General features: G+C 38.8%; 1 protein-coding gene across 4 annotated transcripts; it reads right to left on the reverse strand.

Annotated features, from left to right (window-relative positions):
- Positions 1–88: 88 nt before the first annotated feature.
- Positions 89–18,438, reverse strand: UBE2D1 (ubiquitin conjugating enzyme E2 D1). 4 transcript variants are annotated; one of them, XM_076339463.1, is made up of 9 exons: positions 18,368–18,430; positions 12,584–12,686; positions 9,789–9,852; positions 9,664–9,695; positions 7,341–7,458; positions 6,807–6,884; positions 6,460–6,565; positions 4,039–4,132; positions 89–978 (listed from the first exon to the last, which is right to left on the reverse strand). In XM_076339463.1, exons 5-9 carry the CDS (start codon positions 7,389–7,391, stop codon positions 933–935), a joined length of 375 nt encoding a protein of 124 aa, XP_076195578.1. In that variant the 5' UTR covers positions 7,392–7,458; positions 9,664–9,695; positions 9,789–9,852; positions 12,584–12,686; positions 18,368–18,430; the 3' UTR covers positions 89–932. The 4 variants fall into 4 exon arrangements, with proteins under 4 accessions (XP_076195578.1, XP_076195577.1, XP_076195575.1 ...); XM_076339462.1 differs by lacking the exons at positions 7,341–7,458; positions 12,584–12,686 and having other exon boundaries at positions 4,039–4,090; positions 18,368–18,438; XM_076339460.1 differs by lacking the exons at positions 7,341–7,458; positions 12,584–12,686 and having other exon boundaries at positions 18,368–18,438.
- Positions 18,439–19,336: the final 898 nt, after the last annotated feature.

Raw genomic sequence — 19,336 nt, forward strand, 5'->3', positions numbered from 1 at the left:
CACATGCACACTTAATATTTTGATTCGCTAATGTTAGAACAAGCACTTTAAGGATATGCATGATTTAAAAAAAAAAAGCCAAGACAAGTAGTAGAAAATGCATTTTATTTATATGGAAAAGGCTACATTTAGATTTGTAAAAGGTCTGTGATAGTGTTATGTTGCCCACATGTCAAAAATCATTTGTGAATAGCAACAAAACGGTTACACATCTTTCTACATAGCAGTGCAATTAGTTCACATTGCAATAAAATTAAGTCAAGTATATGCAACAGAATCAAAACCAAGTGTTTCTCCATAATCAGCATACAAAGAATTACAGTGCAAAGATCATTTTAGGTTTTAAGAAATCTGCAGTCAGTCTTTAGAATATCCTAACGGGTGGGATACTCCAGTTATTTTCATTACTAGCAGTTGTGCCTTGTCAATACTGTGCACAAGCAAGTAAGTCTAAAATGAAATGACTTACATGGTAAATAAAATATTTAGTCTATATAGTAAAAAAATACAAATTATATAAGTGAACTAACAAAATGAAATTTGAGCACACTTATGAAATGGTCAACATACTTTGACACACATACAGTATTCATCACACAAAACCAGCTACTTTTTCCAGCAAAAATAATTTGGTTGCTTTACAACTGCATAATGGATCTTGTAGTCTGAAGATGCAGATGTCCAACTCTTAAAAACCATAATAAATGTCTTCTGCAAAGCATACAAAGAGGATAAATATTCTTATCACAGTCATAAGGTTATTTTTGGAAGTTTGTTCTCCCTTGCTCCAGAAACACACTTACATGGGTGAAAAAAATTCAAGGGGCATCATGATACATGGAAGCAGTAAACTGTGCTCCATTTCCTTCTAATTTTGAAAAAAACCCTAGAATTTACAGTACTCTGTGGTATATGAAAAAGTCTTCACAAGTTTACATTGCATATTTCTGAGTCCATTCTCTTGCATGTCTGTTGTATCTGTACGTGCAGAAAGAAGGCATTACAGTGAAGAGCTTGTTAGTGATACATTGACAATGGCCACATATTTACTTAACACAGATGTTATTGAGCTTTTCACCTCTTAGCATTGATTCAAATAATGCTAAAATAGTCTAAAAGCCAAGAAACATATACCCACTGTACGTTCAGTTTCTAAGGCTACCTATCAAAGCTATTTAGACTCAAAACCAATCTCACAGGTTTGTATTAAAATGCATATCACTGTGCATACTTAATTTGCATTTCACAACTGGCTCCCTTATTTGTACCTTAACAGGAATTTGTTGTCAGTTACTCCTAAATGCTATTAACAGTCTGACAAAGTTCACACAGTTGCATAAAATTCAGTATAATTAACTGTTTTTGGAAAAGGTGGGAATAGAAGGCACAGTGATTTTTTATTCCCCATTCTGCATTTCAGAACCCGAAAGTTTCCTGAAAAGCATTTTTTACTAGATTTTAAGTCTTGGGTCTTTTCCTTCTGATACGAAGCTGATTAGCACTCCCAAAGGTAAATGTCCTTAGAGAGTCAGTATCTCTCCCTCTGGTCCTCACATTTGTTACATTCCACTCTCCAGACTAGATTCATTTTCTTCTGGGTCCTCCAGAGAAAACAGTGACAAGTTTTTAAATCCATTTCTTAGTATCAGTATAGCAACTCATGTGCTAACTGGTTTTGTTCTTAAGAATATGCTACCATACAAGTCTTTGGATTTTTACTTATAGTAAAATACCCATAGATAAATGCTCAGGGGTAACCAGCCATATCTTTCATTTCCTAAATCCAAGCTGAGATTAAAAAAATTTAATAGGTGATCAGCATAAGAAGATAAAGCTATAGTCACGACTACATGTTCTCTCACTTTCTCCTGCAATGATTAAATTTCAAGTTTTGGAGATAGAGAAATATCCCTTGTTTGCTTCCTTCAAGAACTGGAGGCATAAAAGCTGCAATCACTGTATTAAGTAAGTGGATGGACAAAAGCTGAGACACAAATGGACAGAAGCTGAGGTACAACATCCTCAACTTGAACACTATCTGCTTTACAGTACAAGCCACAGAGTTCACGCGTTTCAGAAGTGGGTTATGTGATTTGATTGTATCAGACATCACGCTGTCAGAAAAAGGTCATTTTAGTGATTCTTACTCTAGGGAGAGAAATACTAGACCATAGGCTTCCATGTAACTTCTACATCACTCCTTCTCTATCCAGTCCTCAAGGTAAAAGTAATACTCAAATCTTCATGGACCTGTGATATGTGATGAACCACAGGCCATTAGCATGCATTGCAAGAAGTTTTCAATGGCTCACTTACTAAAAAATAGGTACCCAACAATTTCTCAGGCCATTAACCAGGAAGTGAAAAATTCTTCTGGATATCACAAACATTCCACAGAATCTGAAGCAAAGAGTCTAACAATTAAAATAGTTAACAGCAAGGTTACCAAAAAGCAGCTTAAGTACCAAGGCTAAAAAGCCTGCCGCAAGCTAAATCCACCACCTTTTCCACAGCTTTAAAAAGTAGTCAGATAAACAGCAATGGTTAGGCTGTCAATGACTGTGCTGCATGGCTATGACTATTTAATTTATTGTCAAGGCCACCAGAAAACTTGTGACAGATTAATTTTGGGGAAGGTTATTCCATTCTTGGCAAATTAGGACTGGATGTATTTGGAAAACCTTAGAGACTCCTACTCCTTGTTACTATCCTAAATTGATCTTGTGTTTCAGTCTGTCTTAATCCCACACACACCTAGAAAACCCACAGGTGCTAAAACCCTGCTAGAGAAGACAGCTCCGGCCATGCTGATAGACTGTAGACTACATCCTGGATTGTGCTCAAAATACCTATAGCAGCAGAGTTCAACAGAATCTCCCAGTGGTAAGCAAAATATTTCCTTCCTGGATCACTGATTCTGTAACCTTTTCCATGCATAAAGGTTTTAAAGTTTGTAAGCCCAGGAGAAGCAGGTATCTGATATATCAGCAGAAAGCAGCAAAGATGGAAAAATCTCACACAGATAGTATTTCCTCCATGGAACCCTTTGGAAATCATGCAGTCTAATCTGTGCAATAAAGGGCCCGAGCTTCCTGCCACCCACGACTGCAACAAACTCGTAAGAAATCAATGCATCACTGCTTAGATATCCATAAATTTCACTATTCAAAGTTTGAGCAGCAAAAGGAGTCACTCTAGAAAGGTACTGCTCTAGAAAGAAACTCTGCTATGTCAAGCATTGGGCTTGTTAGTGACCTCTAAATCCTGTTATCTGGTATTGTGAGGGTTCAGCCATGTATGTAGTTACAAGACAGAATTTCAAACCCCTCCTTAGGAGTGATGTACAACAAGGAGTCAGCAAGCCTTAAAACTGGACTTTGGGAAATCCAGGTCATTCCGCACTGTAAGTAAAAGACCCCAGCATAGATGTTTCAGTCAGTATAGTAGTTTTAGAGTTAAAACTCCTCAAATCAAAATCAGGTTTGGTCCAGAAGCATGTAATGCTTCGGTTATGTGCTGTCCATGTTACCTACCCAAGATCAGAAACTTCCTGCAAGTTCTACAGCTGTTCCAGAAAGTAAGAGAGGTTCTTTTTCTCTGTAAGATGCTGCAAATTGCAATGTGACAATGGTGCTTCGCACTAAACAGCACTGAATATTAGTATACCCTACGTTTACAAAACTGTCAAAAAGATGTTTGTTGTTCATACCTAACATCTTACTAAAGGCACAGGTTTTACAACCAGAGGATCACAGTAGCAACAAATAATTCATATTTGGGAAATGATTTTTCATGCAATGAATATAAACACACAAGTGTGAAGGTTTTATGCAACTAAGTACAAAAAAATAGTATCCAACAGCTGTGTACGCCTACAGTTTCCTGCTTGCCATTCCACTGATTGATATTTTCAAGATTTAAAAATCTAATCCTGTAGAAATCTATGAAAAGAGTATCTTTAAAAGTTAAGATAGAAGGTGCATAGCAGATAACCATCTGCAAGTACCAAACACAGAAATATATATATGTTATACTCACTTTTCCTTGTCTGACTTGTAGATCTGTGCAATATCCGGTACTAAAGGATCATCTGGATTAGGATCACAAAGTAAGGAGCATATGGACAATAAAACTAAATAAAAGAGACACTAGATTAAACAAGTTAGTTTGCTTTATTTCTATAATCCTTTAATATATTCCAGTACGCTGAAGGAGGGTGGTGGAAGGGAGATTGGAAAGAGAATGCACGTTAGTATTAAGCTTTCACATAGCAGTTCTGCTCAGGAATGTTTATACAGCATCATTTTTCTAGGTCCTAAGTAAACAACACCTGATACTAGCCTAGAGAACTTGCAACCCATGGACCCATACCTTTTGTAATGATCTCTCTCCCACGTTTTAACCTATGGACATTAAACAAACTACAGACTACATAGTTATCTATAAATATTTGACCAAACTAAGCTCTTCCATCTACAATTATTTAAGATAATTAATGTTGTTAATATTATACTGCCATATAATACTCTATTTGTGCATATCCTTCTCCACTTCTGTGCTGACAGTTATCCTCTCCTTCATATGAATATTTTACTTAATTTGATAGAAGTGTGACTTCCATTTTGGGAAAATACTTCATCAGTATTATATGCAGGTATTCATTTATAATTCCATATTCACTTCCTGGTATTGAACCAAGGATATTTGCTTTTTCTAACATTGTCAGTTCATACTTCTCAGGAAATTTCTATTTTTAGATTCAGAACTAATATGAATACAAGAGTACACAGTTAAACAGTTCTAAACACATGGTGAAAGGGAATTTGATGCTACAATGAGAATCTGCTGTAGAACAGGATTTTTTTTCTTACTTCGCCTTGTTACAAAAGAGCCCAGACTAATACCTATTTTCACCAGTAGTGAGTTCAACCACTTCATACTGACATATTTCATTTTATTAAGTGCCAAATACACCAGTAATATTAGAAAATCGGGTTAGAATACTTGGTCACACCAATCAGAGGTGCTATCAGTACGTTGTAATCCTTTGATTCAGTAAAACAAGAACTGTAAAGGAGAAACTTCCATGAGCCACTGAGCTAATTTCCAGTTTATGAAATATACGATGTGCAAGCACATGTGTAAAAGCACGTCAAATCAGAACACAAGACCAGCAGACTGCTCCTCTTTATAACTGACAGTACGCTCAACAGTAAAGACACAGAAAAGTGCTGAAGATGTAAAAACTTAGAGTTTTCATTTGTAAACTCCAACTGTTAAACACGATGTAAGTGCCAACTCTCATTTGCTAAATACCTTCTAAATAACTAGAAACAAGACAATTTTTTCTCAGCAATAAAACAATCAACCAATTTCTGTGGAAAGTTAATACCAGCTACACACAATAGTAATTCATGTCTTCAGCAACTACACCAGGAAACAGTATTAAACTTAAATTTTATTTAGCTTCTGAGATTACTGCACAGGGTTGTTACATATGAGCAGAAGTTGCTTTTCCAAGGAGGTATAGCAATTGCACTTGCATAGAGCAATTTCCATTGGACAAAGATTAACAATTTTTTCCTTGCTTGTACACCAAATGCAGTAACACTGTTCTAAAAAAAGACACGTGGTTTAGAGAGCTTTCAAGCACATAAGCAAGATGCGATACTGTTTAACCTTTTGAGTCACATGAGAACTTTCTGTAATATGACTAAGTGTGCCTAAGCATTTTGAAGATGGGTGAGAAAAAACAATGATAGCACCCAGATTTAATAAGCAGCTTTTTAAGTGACACAAAATGACTACAACAAAAGAACTGCTTAACTGTAACCTCAATGTTCCAAAAATCTACAGTGTTCAACTTGAGAAAGTTTAACTACAGGACTAGAATATTTTAATAAATCTTTTACTGATGACTTTGAAAGCAGCTACGTTTTAAAATACTCATCTTACGGAGGAATGCAAACCAGAACAATTTATCTCATTTTAAAATGAAGCGTAATTAAGATCTGAGCCCACACAAGGATGCTCAGGCAACCCAAAGAGCCATCAATAAGCAATCAGGTAAGCCCACACACGTCAGTATCAGGGTTTTCCATTTACATCCAAATTAATTTGATTTTTAAGCTCTCTTCACCAGTTTCTCCACAGTTCTGCATGCACAGTCAGCTATAATACAGAAGTTGCATTTCAGGTTAATTGGACATTTAGTATCTTACTCAACTTGTTTTAGAACATTTCTTCACCATTCACATAATATTTTATGTAATGTGACACTCCAAATAAACTGTGCAAGATCTTGGATCTTAACAAGAATTCCAATGGCATTTGCTACTTCTGTAACAAGCAGAATAAATGAGTTCCCACTGCCACCCTTAGACAGTGCAGTAATACACAAAAAAGCGCCATGGCAGTGTATGCAATTTCATAAATCCATTAGCAAATCTGTGAGTTTACCTTTAGATACAGTCAGAGCTGGTGACCATTGTGATCTCAGGATATCAAGACAAATACTCCCATTACTGTTTATGTTTGGGTGGTATATTTTTGTTGTAAAAGCAATCTGGAATAAAAAAATAAATAAAAAACAAGTAACATCAAATTAACATTGTCCCTTCAGTTACAGTCATACTAGATCTGCCAACACAATCTATCGTACAGTCTTATCTGTTCATCCACTATGAACATGTATCCTATTGCTGGCCTTTCTAGTTTTAACTTCCAAAATTAAGCCTCAAAGAACTAAGACACAGAAACAAAGCTTTGACCAAAAAATGGTGTAAGTTTTGAGAGAAAGGACTTACCTTTGGTGGTTTGAAAGGATAGTCTGTTGGAAAGTGTACTGTGAGAAAAAATACTCCCCCTTGATATGCACTATCAGGCTGGGGAAAGAAACAAAACAAACAAAACATATTAATATATTTCAGCTATTCTGGAGCTTCCCTTCTGAACGCAGATAACCTCCCAAAGCTACGAGTATCTTAGAAAATCCATTTTTTGCCCAGTACACAGCCCATGCTATGGGCCACAGCCCACTATGGGCTGTGTACTGGGAAGGCACAGAGGGAATTGAACCCTCCCACTGGCCTGCAGAGCTACAGTAGAGCCAACCATGGCTACTACTGCAGTAGTGCAACACGGCTACTGAGTGCTGCCCTTTCTGGGGAAAGAAAGGGAGGGAGCAGTGTTTGACTGGTGGAGCTACAAAACTGCTGATCCATCAGCTCCACTGCACCAAGGGGAATACAAAACCCAGAGCGGGTCTTCCAAATCCTGTCTCTGTGCAACACCACAGCTGCTCTGATCCTCCTCCATCCTTAAGCTACAAAGATACTTACCTTAAGAAGTGGTTTCTCTTTGCAGATGCAAAGAGTAGGATTTTCCAACATAATTCAGTTGATCATGATGACATCAGGGAGTTTTAAAACACACAACATCTTTGTGACCTGTACAAATCTGTGAACATGCATTTTGTTAGAGAACATGTGCACAGGTTTACGTCCAGGTTGCACACAGTTAATAGATAGAAATAACTTTGTTGCAGTCATCTGTTGAGGAAATCTTTCGTGTTTATTAACCAGAAAAGTGAGGTCTCAATGCTAAATGACAGAGAGCAGTGCTGCCATTTCTGATTAAGGGAAGGAGAAGAAAAACCTCTCTCATTACTTGGTAAGTTTAAAACAGCAACATAGGAACTCAATCTCAGCAAAGCTGCAGAAGATCAAGTTTTTGGGTTTTCTTATGGAAGCAAAGGCAGACTGTTTTTTAAATAGAATGTTTACCTTGGAAATGAGCAAAAATTATTTCTTATATTCATCTCTAAAACTGTAAAGTCACAAATGGTCCACTAAGACATGTCGTCTTAAACATTCAAAATGCAGACAGTGTAGCAATGTAAGGCAGGTTATATATAGTATTGCTAAGAAGTCAGCATTAGGTAACAGCAGAAGAGATTGCTGCTGTACTTCCAATTAGGTTTGAAAGGACTGCTTGCATGCATACTAAATGGATTTGTCAAAGTTGAAATAAGCCGAAGATGAGAAAGTTCACTGTCAGACAGAAGGCAAAGCGAAGTCACAGAATGTTTTGTGAGCAAGGTATGTAAAACAAATTGACAATGCCCATAGACAGGAGAAGAGGTTACCCTACTTCCACAAATAGGAAGTGAATTCTGAAGGTAAGCTTTAGTCCTATGCTTCCATCAGGCCATCAGGAAACTACAGATGTGCATCCCTATTTCCTTACGTTATCAAGACAAAGAATTAACATGCTGACTGTGTTCTTTACTTGTTGGCAGATAAGGCTGAGAAAGGTTGGCAAGAGCTGCTCAGTCTTATCTTTAACTAGAGAAATCTGAGGAACCCGAAGCAAAGAAAGGAGTATTTTCCACTACAGAATATGGAAGATGAATTGCAAGCTCAAAGAAAAAAAGTGGAATTTAAGTTGGGATTTATGTGCTAGTATTTCCCTTACTCAGGTCATGAGTCATTCAGGACAGAGACATTATCGGTGGCAATCAGCACATAAGCTTTTGTTAACTCTTAACAACTTTGCTGTTTTGCCATTCACCTTTAAGCAGCACAGAAGGGCAAGGATCAGAATGACTCTGTATGTGAAAGAACACAGTTGTTAAAGAAAAATGGCAAAAGCATTAGTGTCCTACAGAAAAACTTGCCACAATCATTTCAGTTGCTGCTGGGCCATTGAGAAGTTGGACAACAGACTCCAGCATACCACTGGCAAATTAGTAACTGATCTTTCACTGCTTCAGAGCAGCTGTGCTGAAAATGCAGAAATAGCTTCAAAGCAGTCACAATTCCACTTTTCTCCACCATGTGATGCTGCACCTTAATGGATTAAGTATTGCCTCAAAATTTCAACTCACACAGTGGTTCAGCTCATCATCTGAACCAGAAACTCTTATTTCCAAATTAGTAAGTCCAAAACAAAACCACTAGGAATACAAACTCCTTACCATGATATTAATAAACACCCATTCCCTCAGGTCATGTTGTTCTTTATGCTGAAACCCTTTTCAGTTTTCCTTTAAAAAACTTTCTGTTCTTAAGCTTTATTGTCCTTTATGTCATTTCCTTGACAAGAGTCATAAATGGGGTCTTTCGAGATCTCCTTCAACCCAATGAAAGCAGGCCTTTCTCACATAGAAACCACAAGTACCCACAATTGCTGGCCTACAGTTTGCAAAAGCCATCTGGTTTTGCCAGAGCCACATCACAGCCATCAAATAAGCTCTAGCTAAAAGCCCCAAAATCACCCTCTGCAACATCACTCTTGTTTACAGTTACCAACTTTAACATTGGATTACACCCACTCTTCCTCCCTTCAGATGGATGAATCTTCCAGAACTGAGATTATCACCTTTGAAAAGCAAGCTTTTCACTTGGCAGCCCACATCACCAATTCAAACATTGCAGCTAACCGATTAAGCACTCCTAACTTCACGAAGAGGACAGATTTTTGAACAGTTACAGAAAGAAACTAGTACCAGACTACTAAGAACAACAATACCACCCTAAATCTTTAATCTGTACATAGCACAGCTGAATTTGACTGCCATGTTTACAGAAACCCAAATGAATCCTTCCGTAACAAAAAGGGAAACAAGGTCTACTTTCTAAGGGGCATGAATTATGTACTTACAGGTCCCATAATTGTTGCTTGCCAGTGAAACACTGAAAGTCAAAAAGATTTAACAATTAGAGATTTTCCAAGCTTTTTCTTAACCAAAAAAAGTCAACTGTGACAATGTACTACAAAGAGCTTACAGTCATCTCCAACAGGTCCAGCAGAACAGTGGGCTGGTGGGTCTCGCTGCAGATCACTTAGTTCCTGTAAGAAACACACAAATATTTGAAAGACATCTACATGAAAATACAAACCACTCAGTAGCATTACTTCACAAGTGAGAACACAAACAGATTTTATTAAATAGACCTGTAGTATTTTTAAAGAAATCAAACACTTGAAATGCCCACTGACATTGAAAGGGTTTTTTTGCCATATAGGTCTGCAGCTAAAGACAACATTGTGCTATAAATTAACATCTGAAAGTATTTAAGAGTTCTAGCCAAGTTCATAAGTTGGATATACTGAAGTAGAGACAGGAAAAAAAAAAATGAAGACAATGAAGGGTTTCTCGATTTCTCTGTAAACTCAGTGCTTAATTTATAAATTTATGTGCTAATCTGACTGTTCCTTTAGCTTTTGATTTTACAAAAGCTTCCTGTATTTGCCTAATCTATGTACACTAGCTGAGTTAAACTCGCTTATAAAATGCTTGCAGTCTGCCTAGAGATAAGATATAAAGATAACATAAAGGTTCCTAAGTAAACTAGAAAACAAAGGAAAAAATATTAGTTCTACACGTTATTTAACATACCTTGATTTAATTCCCTGCATGGTTGTTTAGGGTTTTTTTCCCCCCAAAGTGACAACTAAAAAAAACCCCAAGAAAGTTTAAATTTAAGAGAAGCATTCAGAGAATCTTTTGCAAGTAAACTGATTTATTTCTCTTACAGTAGTCCACACGGTCCCAAATGATTTAAAATTATTATTTATTTACACAAAAACAGCTCAGCTTTTAATCTGATTTATCATCACGATATCAAATGCAAAACAAGCCAGGCATTAATGTTGGTTCACTTTCTTTGTTTAATTTAATATACCATTTTTGATGTCTGAAGTTTTACTGTACTAATAACAAACAACTTTTTCCAATTCTAAGCTGATAGGAACTGTGCTGCGATAAGTTTAACAATTACGTGTAAATACTTCCACTGAAATAAGCTAGAAGATGTGTGCTAAGCCACTGTTCGTAAGTCAGTCAACTAATTACTCAAAACACACACATTTAAGTCAACAATAGACATAAGCAGGTCTGCAAATATCTCCTTGATTTTAGCGTAAGGAGTAACGGTGGAAACATTTCTGCCCAAAAATCATTAGTCAAGACAACTACTTCCAAAATCAAGGTTTAAATTTGAACTAAATTTAACTCAAGTGTATAATTCGTGTATGTAGCGTGATCAGATCTTACGTACAATTTGAAGGGTTAAAACACTGCACTTCTCAACTGCTGTGATATATTTATCCATTTACGACATCCAGTAAACATTTCGACTCACACAGTTCTCTCTTCGAGGGACCCAATTTACCATGGACCCGGAACCTAAATTCAGGCACACTTCTTACAGGTCCACTCTTGGCCCTGAATTCAAAGAAAGGCACTGCAACATATCTTCAGCCAGGTAATAGAGTAGTAGTATTACTACTTGCTCTGAAGTCACTCCTCACAATCTTTGTGATTTAAAATAAAAGAGACAGTTCTTTGATGTATACTGAAATATCTCAGGTTGCCAGCTAGCGTTACTTGTCTGCTCTCAACTTTATTCTGTTGGTGAAATTGTATGCTGGTCCAGAAACAACACTCCGGGCTAGACCTTGACTAATAAAGGCAATAGCAAAACCCTTCAAAAGTGCAGTTCCCTTTTTAATCGAGGATTCAAATTTCACTAAGGGAGTAATACAGAGAACCAGTAAGCTATGCAAAGCAAAGTCCTTGCCAGTACATGAAGGGAGTCAACAAGTCTCAAATTTCCAGGAGTCACGAGAGTTGTAACAAGCATTACCAGCAGCAGAGCAGTTACAGCCACTGTCTACTCTAATTTGCAACTCAAGATCTAACCCAACAAGAGATTGTCTTGTACACCCACTAAAAATGAGCCAGCTATGCGAGACTGTTAGCCAAAACAGAGAACTCAAAACCTAGAAATCACATGTTTTATAGCAGTCGCGGCTGACTACTAAATTAAAGGCAATGACAGGAAAAATATGTAGCTTAACTCTTCAGAAAGTCTCTAAAATATATGCAAACATTCCTTTATGCATATGCAAACTGCTAGGCAAGCACTTAATTTTGGAGTTGCAAGTCTATAACAGTACTCTCATTTGTTAGATGCTTTCCTCAAGGTCTTTACATAGTCCAAAACCACACAAATTGGTTTTCATTCGTATGTACACATGCACTTCAGAATTGGTAGGAACTGGGGAAGGCTCCTCAGGTATACACTTTCAATTTGTTCAGGCTAAAGGCACTGAAATTTGTCCATGATAAAAACCATGTTTTTAATCATACTTTGATGAGACCCAGAACTATCAACTCCCGTTATTAATATTTCCCTAATAATGAAGAAAAGGGACTCTTCAGCCAACTTCACTAAATGAGAGTGATGTTCACGGACACATTCAGAGACCTTCTGCAGCTAGGAAACAAAGCCAGACCAAACTTCAAAATCCTGATAGAGCAAATTCAAGCCGTATTTTCCAGTCATAAGAAATAATGTAATGAGGCTCATGTGGTTTAAAAATACAAATGGTAACATGATCAAACTTTGTAAATTGAGTTTGACAGTGTTAACGGTTTGAGCCTTTACATACAGAAGCTCAGATCAAGCTGTGATAAAAACAACTATTCAGCTTTATACTGTTAATTATGCTAAGTTTCATATTCAAAGCAAAATTATCTGGAGAGCTGTAAGATTTAGGCTTCAAGCTTTCCTACCTCTTTTGAAATGGTGCAAGCAGATAGTCAGAACATCCCCCATGAGTCAGACTGACTTGCCAGTGTCCAGAGCCGAACACTGCAGAACAGTTGTGATGATTCTCTAGAGTAAGTAGATGTAGAAAAACTGCTTCATGACTTTACATATTCACAAAAGAATGAGATGTTGAATACAAGAATTCTCTATACAAAGCAGCAAAGATGCTTTTCACAAGAAGCCCAAAACCTTACTGTGTCAAGAGACAGGGCTGAAGAGTTACAAAGCACAATGTGCTGAAACCTCATCAAGGAGTGCAGAACTGCATGTAAGGCATTGAACAGTCAACACTAAAGATTTCCCTGTAATTTTAAGTTAATTTGTTACCGCAGTTTTGTCCATGTTTTATGGATTATCACTACGTAGCTGCATGATGCAGGTCTGGTTACTTCAAGGCCTTGTCTACACCGATATTTTTAGTTACTGGTATAGAAAATGCTGGTGCAAGACTTTGACTACATAGGTTAACAAACAGGATCTATAACTCAAAGCAGTGCAGATTCAGTTTCAAAAGAGAAAGTCAACACTACAAATTACAGTGTAAACCAGTGCAACGTCTTTTATGAGAATATACAAAACCAAAATTTTGTCTGCAAGAGATGCAAATAGAAGTATCAGTTATTTCAAACATTGGTGAATGTCACAGCATAAAAGCATCTATCAAGAGCTCGAACACATGCCACACTATCCCAATACAGCCAGGATAAACTTGCACAGAGAAAACAGCTAAGCTGAGGACAGTGGTAGGAATAAATCTTCTAATCCTCTCAAACATAGAAAATATTACAGAGTAGAGTAGAATAGAATACTGTTAATTCTGTGCCTCTAGCTGGTTGCAACAGTAAACTATTTCTCCTATTTGTCACTACAGAACAGCAGCAGAGCACAGAAGTAAGCAGGATCCATGACCAGGTGTGGCTAATAAAGGAATATTAGCGTAATGCTACAAATGCTAAACAACAATTACTGGAGATGGACACAGCAAAGCCTCCAAATTATCACTCATTGCACCACACACACTGCAGAATAAAGAGCTTTGTGGGCAGCATGAGACAAAAATTTTAAAATCAAGCTTAACAGATGTAAAACACGTGCTATGGTAAGCTGTAAATGCTGGAAATATTTCTGAATGTGCAGACTAGTGCTCTTTGTCAAAGTATAATACAGGATGTATTTCATAGAAGTATAAAGTTGGTGAAGACTGGAAGGCCAGTTTAACAGTTACATGCTTCATTAGCAGTCAGGCTTCTCTCCTAAAAAGCTACTGGAACAAGATTGCAAAGGATACTTTGATAACAAGGAGATAAATATTCTCAGCGTAGTACTCATGGACACTCAATGGCTATGAACATGAGTAGTAACAAAAAAAGCCCTAAAAATGACTCCTTTTTTCAGTTTAAAAAAGTAGTCAGAAAAAAAGACTGCAGACTATCAGAAGGCCAAAATAAACTGCAGGCAGCATCACTGAAAGCTATTTTAATTCTCTAAGCAACACAAAACCACAACCAGAGCCTTTTTCCACACCGTTATTTAAAATACAGGTTTTTATATCTGCCAGCTATGTTCTTCATTTCTTGCACAAAATGCACTGTAGACAACAGACTCCCTTCCTACCAACTCCATGCATACGCTGCTGCTATTATATTAATGCTGTTTGGAACCATCTGTCCAAAAAAACTCAGTGATCATACATAGACTAGTTAATGGATTCTGTTCTTCATAAATTTTGCAAATGTAAAGCAAATATTTATCATAATATTTCTTGATATAAAGGTAAGTCTTAGTAATAAATATTCTATTTTTATACATCGTTTTAATGCAAAAAAAATATTGCTGTGGTATCACAGCTCATGATTTGAAAGCTAATTAAAACATTTTATATTACAGATCCAATAAAGAAATTACCTTAGTATGTTTATTACCATCCAAAGGAAGCGTGTGACTCAACATTTTAAAGTCAAAATCGAAACCACAAATATTGATAAAATTATTTACTTGAGTCAATTTACAGTAACAAAAGTTATTTTTAACATATTCAAGTCAGTATGTCCTGTTAGTCTACGCATATACAAAACACATACTGAAACAAACAGACATACAGTTCATTGACATATCTAAATGTTTGAATGCTTCTATTCTTACTGAGTTGTGGGAGAGAAACAATCAAGTACTGTGCACCAAGAAAATAAAAAACAGCAGCTATTTTTAAACCAGTCTTCAAATGTGTCATAAAATAGTTTGTCACTAGTTTAAAAATCTCTTCTAAATCAATTTTTAAAAAGTAGAACAAAAAAGTATAACAAAAGTAAATACTGGTTTTGTACTTATGTCAAAATAGCCTGAGCCATTAACAAGCATAACATCAACCCCTCATTAACACTAGAGGAGCACCCAGAAGTATAGGATTTATGATGAAAACAATCTCAACTGTAATACTGAACTGACAGGACAGCATACTTGCAATTAGATATGTAAACAAAGGATTCAGAACAGGAATCTCAGAAAAATGGTTCTGCACAGGGTGGATGGGCAGAACTGACCTATACGCTAACTTGCATAACCTGTCAGCCTGAATTATTTTCTACCTTGCACAAAAGCCATGGTGTCTCAATTTCCAGAGGTGGTAACAATAAAGACTTCTTTGCAGAATATACCTTCCCAATTAAAACCTACACTATTTGTTTTGTTTTCGTGATCTGCCACATTTGGAATTTACGATGCCCACAAAAACGTGGGTTATTCTTTCATTGGTGCATCACAGACTACAAAGAAGCAACTCCGGCCCCAAGGAACATTTGTTCTACCTCACATAGAGAATGCAGCCTAAAGTTTTTGACAGCATAGAAATACACTGCCTCTCTTTCATGCTACGGCAGAGTAAAGCACTGACAAGGTAAACTAATACAGGCTCCTCAGCTTAAGATGAGTAAGAATCCCCCGTCCTTCCAAGAACTCCGAGATGAATTTGTCATGGAGGTGGCACTGACGGCTGTGCTTACACCACAGGGCTTCATGTCATCAATGCTCTTCCACCCTTAGCACTAAGTTGATATACTTTCATGTGCAATGATCAGCTTGTTTGTTCATTATTCAGTTGCTTGTATTTTAAGAAAGCTCCCAAGCACAATACATCTTTCCATTATTAGTGCACAGTCTTGAAGTCTGTAGGCTGTCCTCCTTTGAGGAGTCCCTCAAGGCAGATCCATGAAAGATGGGATGAAACCACACAGATCACAATGGCAATACTATTTAGAAATTTGAGTCCCAACCAGTATGGGACAAAAAATGCTTACTAACATTTCTACATATTACAGCTTTGCTTCCTCTGTAGGCACTATCATCCTGAACACACATATTATCAAAATTATTATGAACAAACACTCAAGCTTGCCATCAAAATCCCTTAGCTGTGTTAAAGTACAATTCTGAACCACCCAAGCTTAACTTGAGACAGTATGTCTAGACTGACAAGCTCCCAAGTAATGCCATTGTGTTTTCTGACAGTGCTTTGTTCTCCAAAGAGTTCCTCTAGGCACTTTCTGAAACTATGAACTCCTTACAGCATTTCCTCTACTCCAGATCTTATCCCTTCCTACCCTTGAAATACAACATAGGTATCCACCTTTATAGCCAGTCTGAAACATCAGGAAGTTAGATGGGATAAACACACCATCATACAAATACATTTCATAATTTTCAGGAAAGCTCTACATATTACAGTGACATCAAGATAGTTTGTCTTTTCAAACTTTCCCCCTTCATTTTAACTTTGCATCTGAAACAATCCTATTCCTTGACACTTTTCTCTTCTACCACTGCGGAGGCAGGCTCTTGGCCAAATCCCTCTAGTACTGTTTTTTTCTTACCCTGGAAAGGCAGCAGATAGTGATGTGGGTAATTAATGAAAAAAAGAAAACCAGCAATAGTCATTTCTGCTGCAAGCTAGAAGCAAGAGGCAACCAGTTCTGAATCTAACCTCAACTCTTCTGGTAGCTCCTTCTCCGCCATCTCTTCATGTTTCAGACAGAAGTTATTGCATAATCAGGAAATCTTACACTACCTTGAAGTCAGCATCCTGGTAAGCATATCTTCATTTTCAAAGAGTAGAAGCAGAATCTAATAAGGCTAACAGGATGAAAGATACTCTTTCATAAATAGTCTACCCATAAATTTCACATGTATTGAACATAAAGTTTTTAAATACCACACTAAAGAAAGTTGTGGCTTTCCAATATATAGATAGAAGTCTCTAAAGCAGAAAGAAACATTACACACGGAACGGTGTAAGAGAAAAATACAGAGAACAATCCTATTCTACCAGGACCTCATTTGGAAGACCACAACTACCACTCCAACTCAAAAATACGAGAAGACTACCAGACTTTCCACTTTCTCTTTGTTTGTTCACATTAGCTGAATGAAACTGAACAAGAAGAGGAAAGAGAAGGTATTCAGAATAATCCTTTCCTTATAAACACAAGGGTAAGGAGATATTCAAGAAAATGTGGGAAATTAAAAAGCCAAGAAAAGGCAAAGCATTCCCGTAATATGTAGAAGCATAACAGAGTTATTGCTAGAGAAAAATCACTGTAGTGATTTATTAGTATTTTATACAATGTTCAAATGCAACATTCACAACAAATATGTGATATGAAGTAACAAAAATCTCCCCAAATTACCTGTAAAGGCATGATAAGATTTGTAGCGTAAGACCTAACTAGCGACTTTTGGTAGAAATCCATCCAAATAACTTTGTATCTATTGTAGGGTATCCCAAACATGCTCGCTGCAGGGTCAGCTGGCCATTATAGAATTCTATTTCTGTAATACCAACATTTTCCAATAGCAAAGGGAAACCAGAACAAGAAATTACATCACAGACACTAAACGAGGATAGCACAAACACTGACTAAACATGGCACATCAACAGCAACAAAATACCATGTATTCTATAATACGGCCAATGCACTACCATTTAACTACTGTGTTTACCATCCATAACGCTTCTTTTGTCTGTACTGTACAATGACCAGTTAGGTCTTGCCAAACAACAGGAATCTAGAAATTTACTCCACAATTAAAATCTGTGCATTTACAAACATTGTCAACAAACTCTACAACTGGGATACATTCAAAGGTCATATCAAGTACTGGGCTGACAGCACTTCCTAATGCGGAAAAAAAACTTATGCACAGAGCTAACCAAGCTGTGCACAACAGGACCGCGGTATTTTGGCAACAGATACTTTACTTACACCTCTACTAAAGGTAGCCCATTAACACAACGTCGACTTTCACCCACTACTTCACAACCACACACAGCCATACCCTCGGAAAACATCTCAGATGGTTTACTAACGACAGTTTAAAACACTGACTGGGGGTGGGGGGGGGAGCCCTTCAAGAAGGTGAAGAGTCTCGAAACCGCAAGGAGACCGACAAGAGCCACCCTTTCTCTACCTCACGCCCGCTCCGACCAGGACAGCCGCACCCCGCACCGGGCTGGGCCCCTCCACCCCCTGAGGCGACCCCGCGGGACCGGCTCCGGCAACCGGGGGAGGGCAGCGGGGGCACGACCCGGGCGACGGAGGGTGGAAGGACGGGCCCCAGGCGGAGACAACGCGGGGCAACGGCTCCCGCGACGCCTCCCGCTGAGCCGCGGCCCGGCCCGCCCCCGCCCCCACCCCCGAGCAGCAGCGGCGCGGAGGGCCCTTCCCGCCACCCTCCCGCGGCTCTGCCCCACTCACTTTCTGTATCCGCTTCAGCGCCATGGGAGCGCGGGGCGGGCGGCGGTGGCGGGGAGCGCGGCCGGGGGGGCGGAGCGGGCGGGTAACGGCATCCGCGCGCACCGCGGTAGGCGGGGGGAGAAGGGGGCGCGGGGGGGAGGCGGGGCGCGCGCTCGCCGGGCCCTTTGTGTCCGCCTGCGCCTGCGCAGCCCCCGGCCGCTCGCGGGGCGCGCCGGGAAGTGCAGTCCGTGGGGAGAGCGGCGGCGCTGCTGCCTCCTGGCGGCCGGCGGTGCGCACCCCGCCCCAGGGCCGGGAGGGGCCGCGTCTGTGACACGTCCTAAATACCGTCTTTCTTTATAGCGGCACTTTGTGAGTGGGCTTTGTTTTGATCTTGTCCTCTCCCTCCCCCTAGGAATCCTGTGGATGACTGGGAAACTGAAGTACTATTAGGCTGTTTGCCTTCAAAGAACAGGTGTTTGAAGGTCACGTCCTTCGCAGGCAGGCTGAGACATGAAGAGGAGGAATCTAACTGCGTGGAGCTTCAGAGTTACAGCACCTGCACCTGCGTATCAGTAAAAGCCAGATGTCACATTCACAACGCTGCACGAAAGGAACGGGAGAGGTGTGCTCATTGAAAAGGCCGTTGACCAGGTCCCAGCCTAGCAAATCCTTAATCAGGTATAGGACTCTGATAATACTTTTTTTAAGTAAAGACTAGCAATTCTTATGTCAATACCTGAGTTTGTGAGGTTTAAGGCAGCTATCACTCAGAAGATACCACTCTCTAGTTCATCTCTCCACAGCTACACAGGAGAGGGCTCATACAACCGTACGTTCTAAGCGGTGTGCAGAGTCCTAGTAACTCAAAGCACTCAATAAGCACTACTAGCAGAGGATAACTGCAAGGCCACGCCAAGCCGACATCGCCTCAGGACGCACAATGACGCCCACCACCCACTTTACACTTGCAGAGGCCTCTGCAGGCCTCAG

Source organism: Aptenodytes patagonicus, chromosome 5 (assembly GCF_965638725.1).
Source record: "Aptenodytes patagonicus chromosome 5, bAptPat1.pri.cur, whole genome shotgun sequence".
In the NCBI taxonomy this organism is placed as follows: domain Eukaryota; kingdom Metazoa; phylum Chordata; class Aves; order Sphenisciformes; family Spheniscidae; genus Aptenodytes; species Aptenodytes patagonicus.

Coding starts and splice junctions, on each gene's coding strand:
- UBE2D1 (XM_076339460.1), bottom strand. CDS start 18,391: ATGGCGCTGAAGCGGATACAGAAA. Junction 6,566..6,806: donor ATCCTTTCAAACCACCAAAG/GTAAGTCCTTTC, acceptor TTTTTATTCCAG/ATTGCTTTTACAACAAAAAT. Junction 979..4,038: donor TACAAGTCAGACAAGGAAAA/GTGAGTATAACA, acceptor CTGCACGTACAG/ATACAACAGACATGCAAGAG.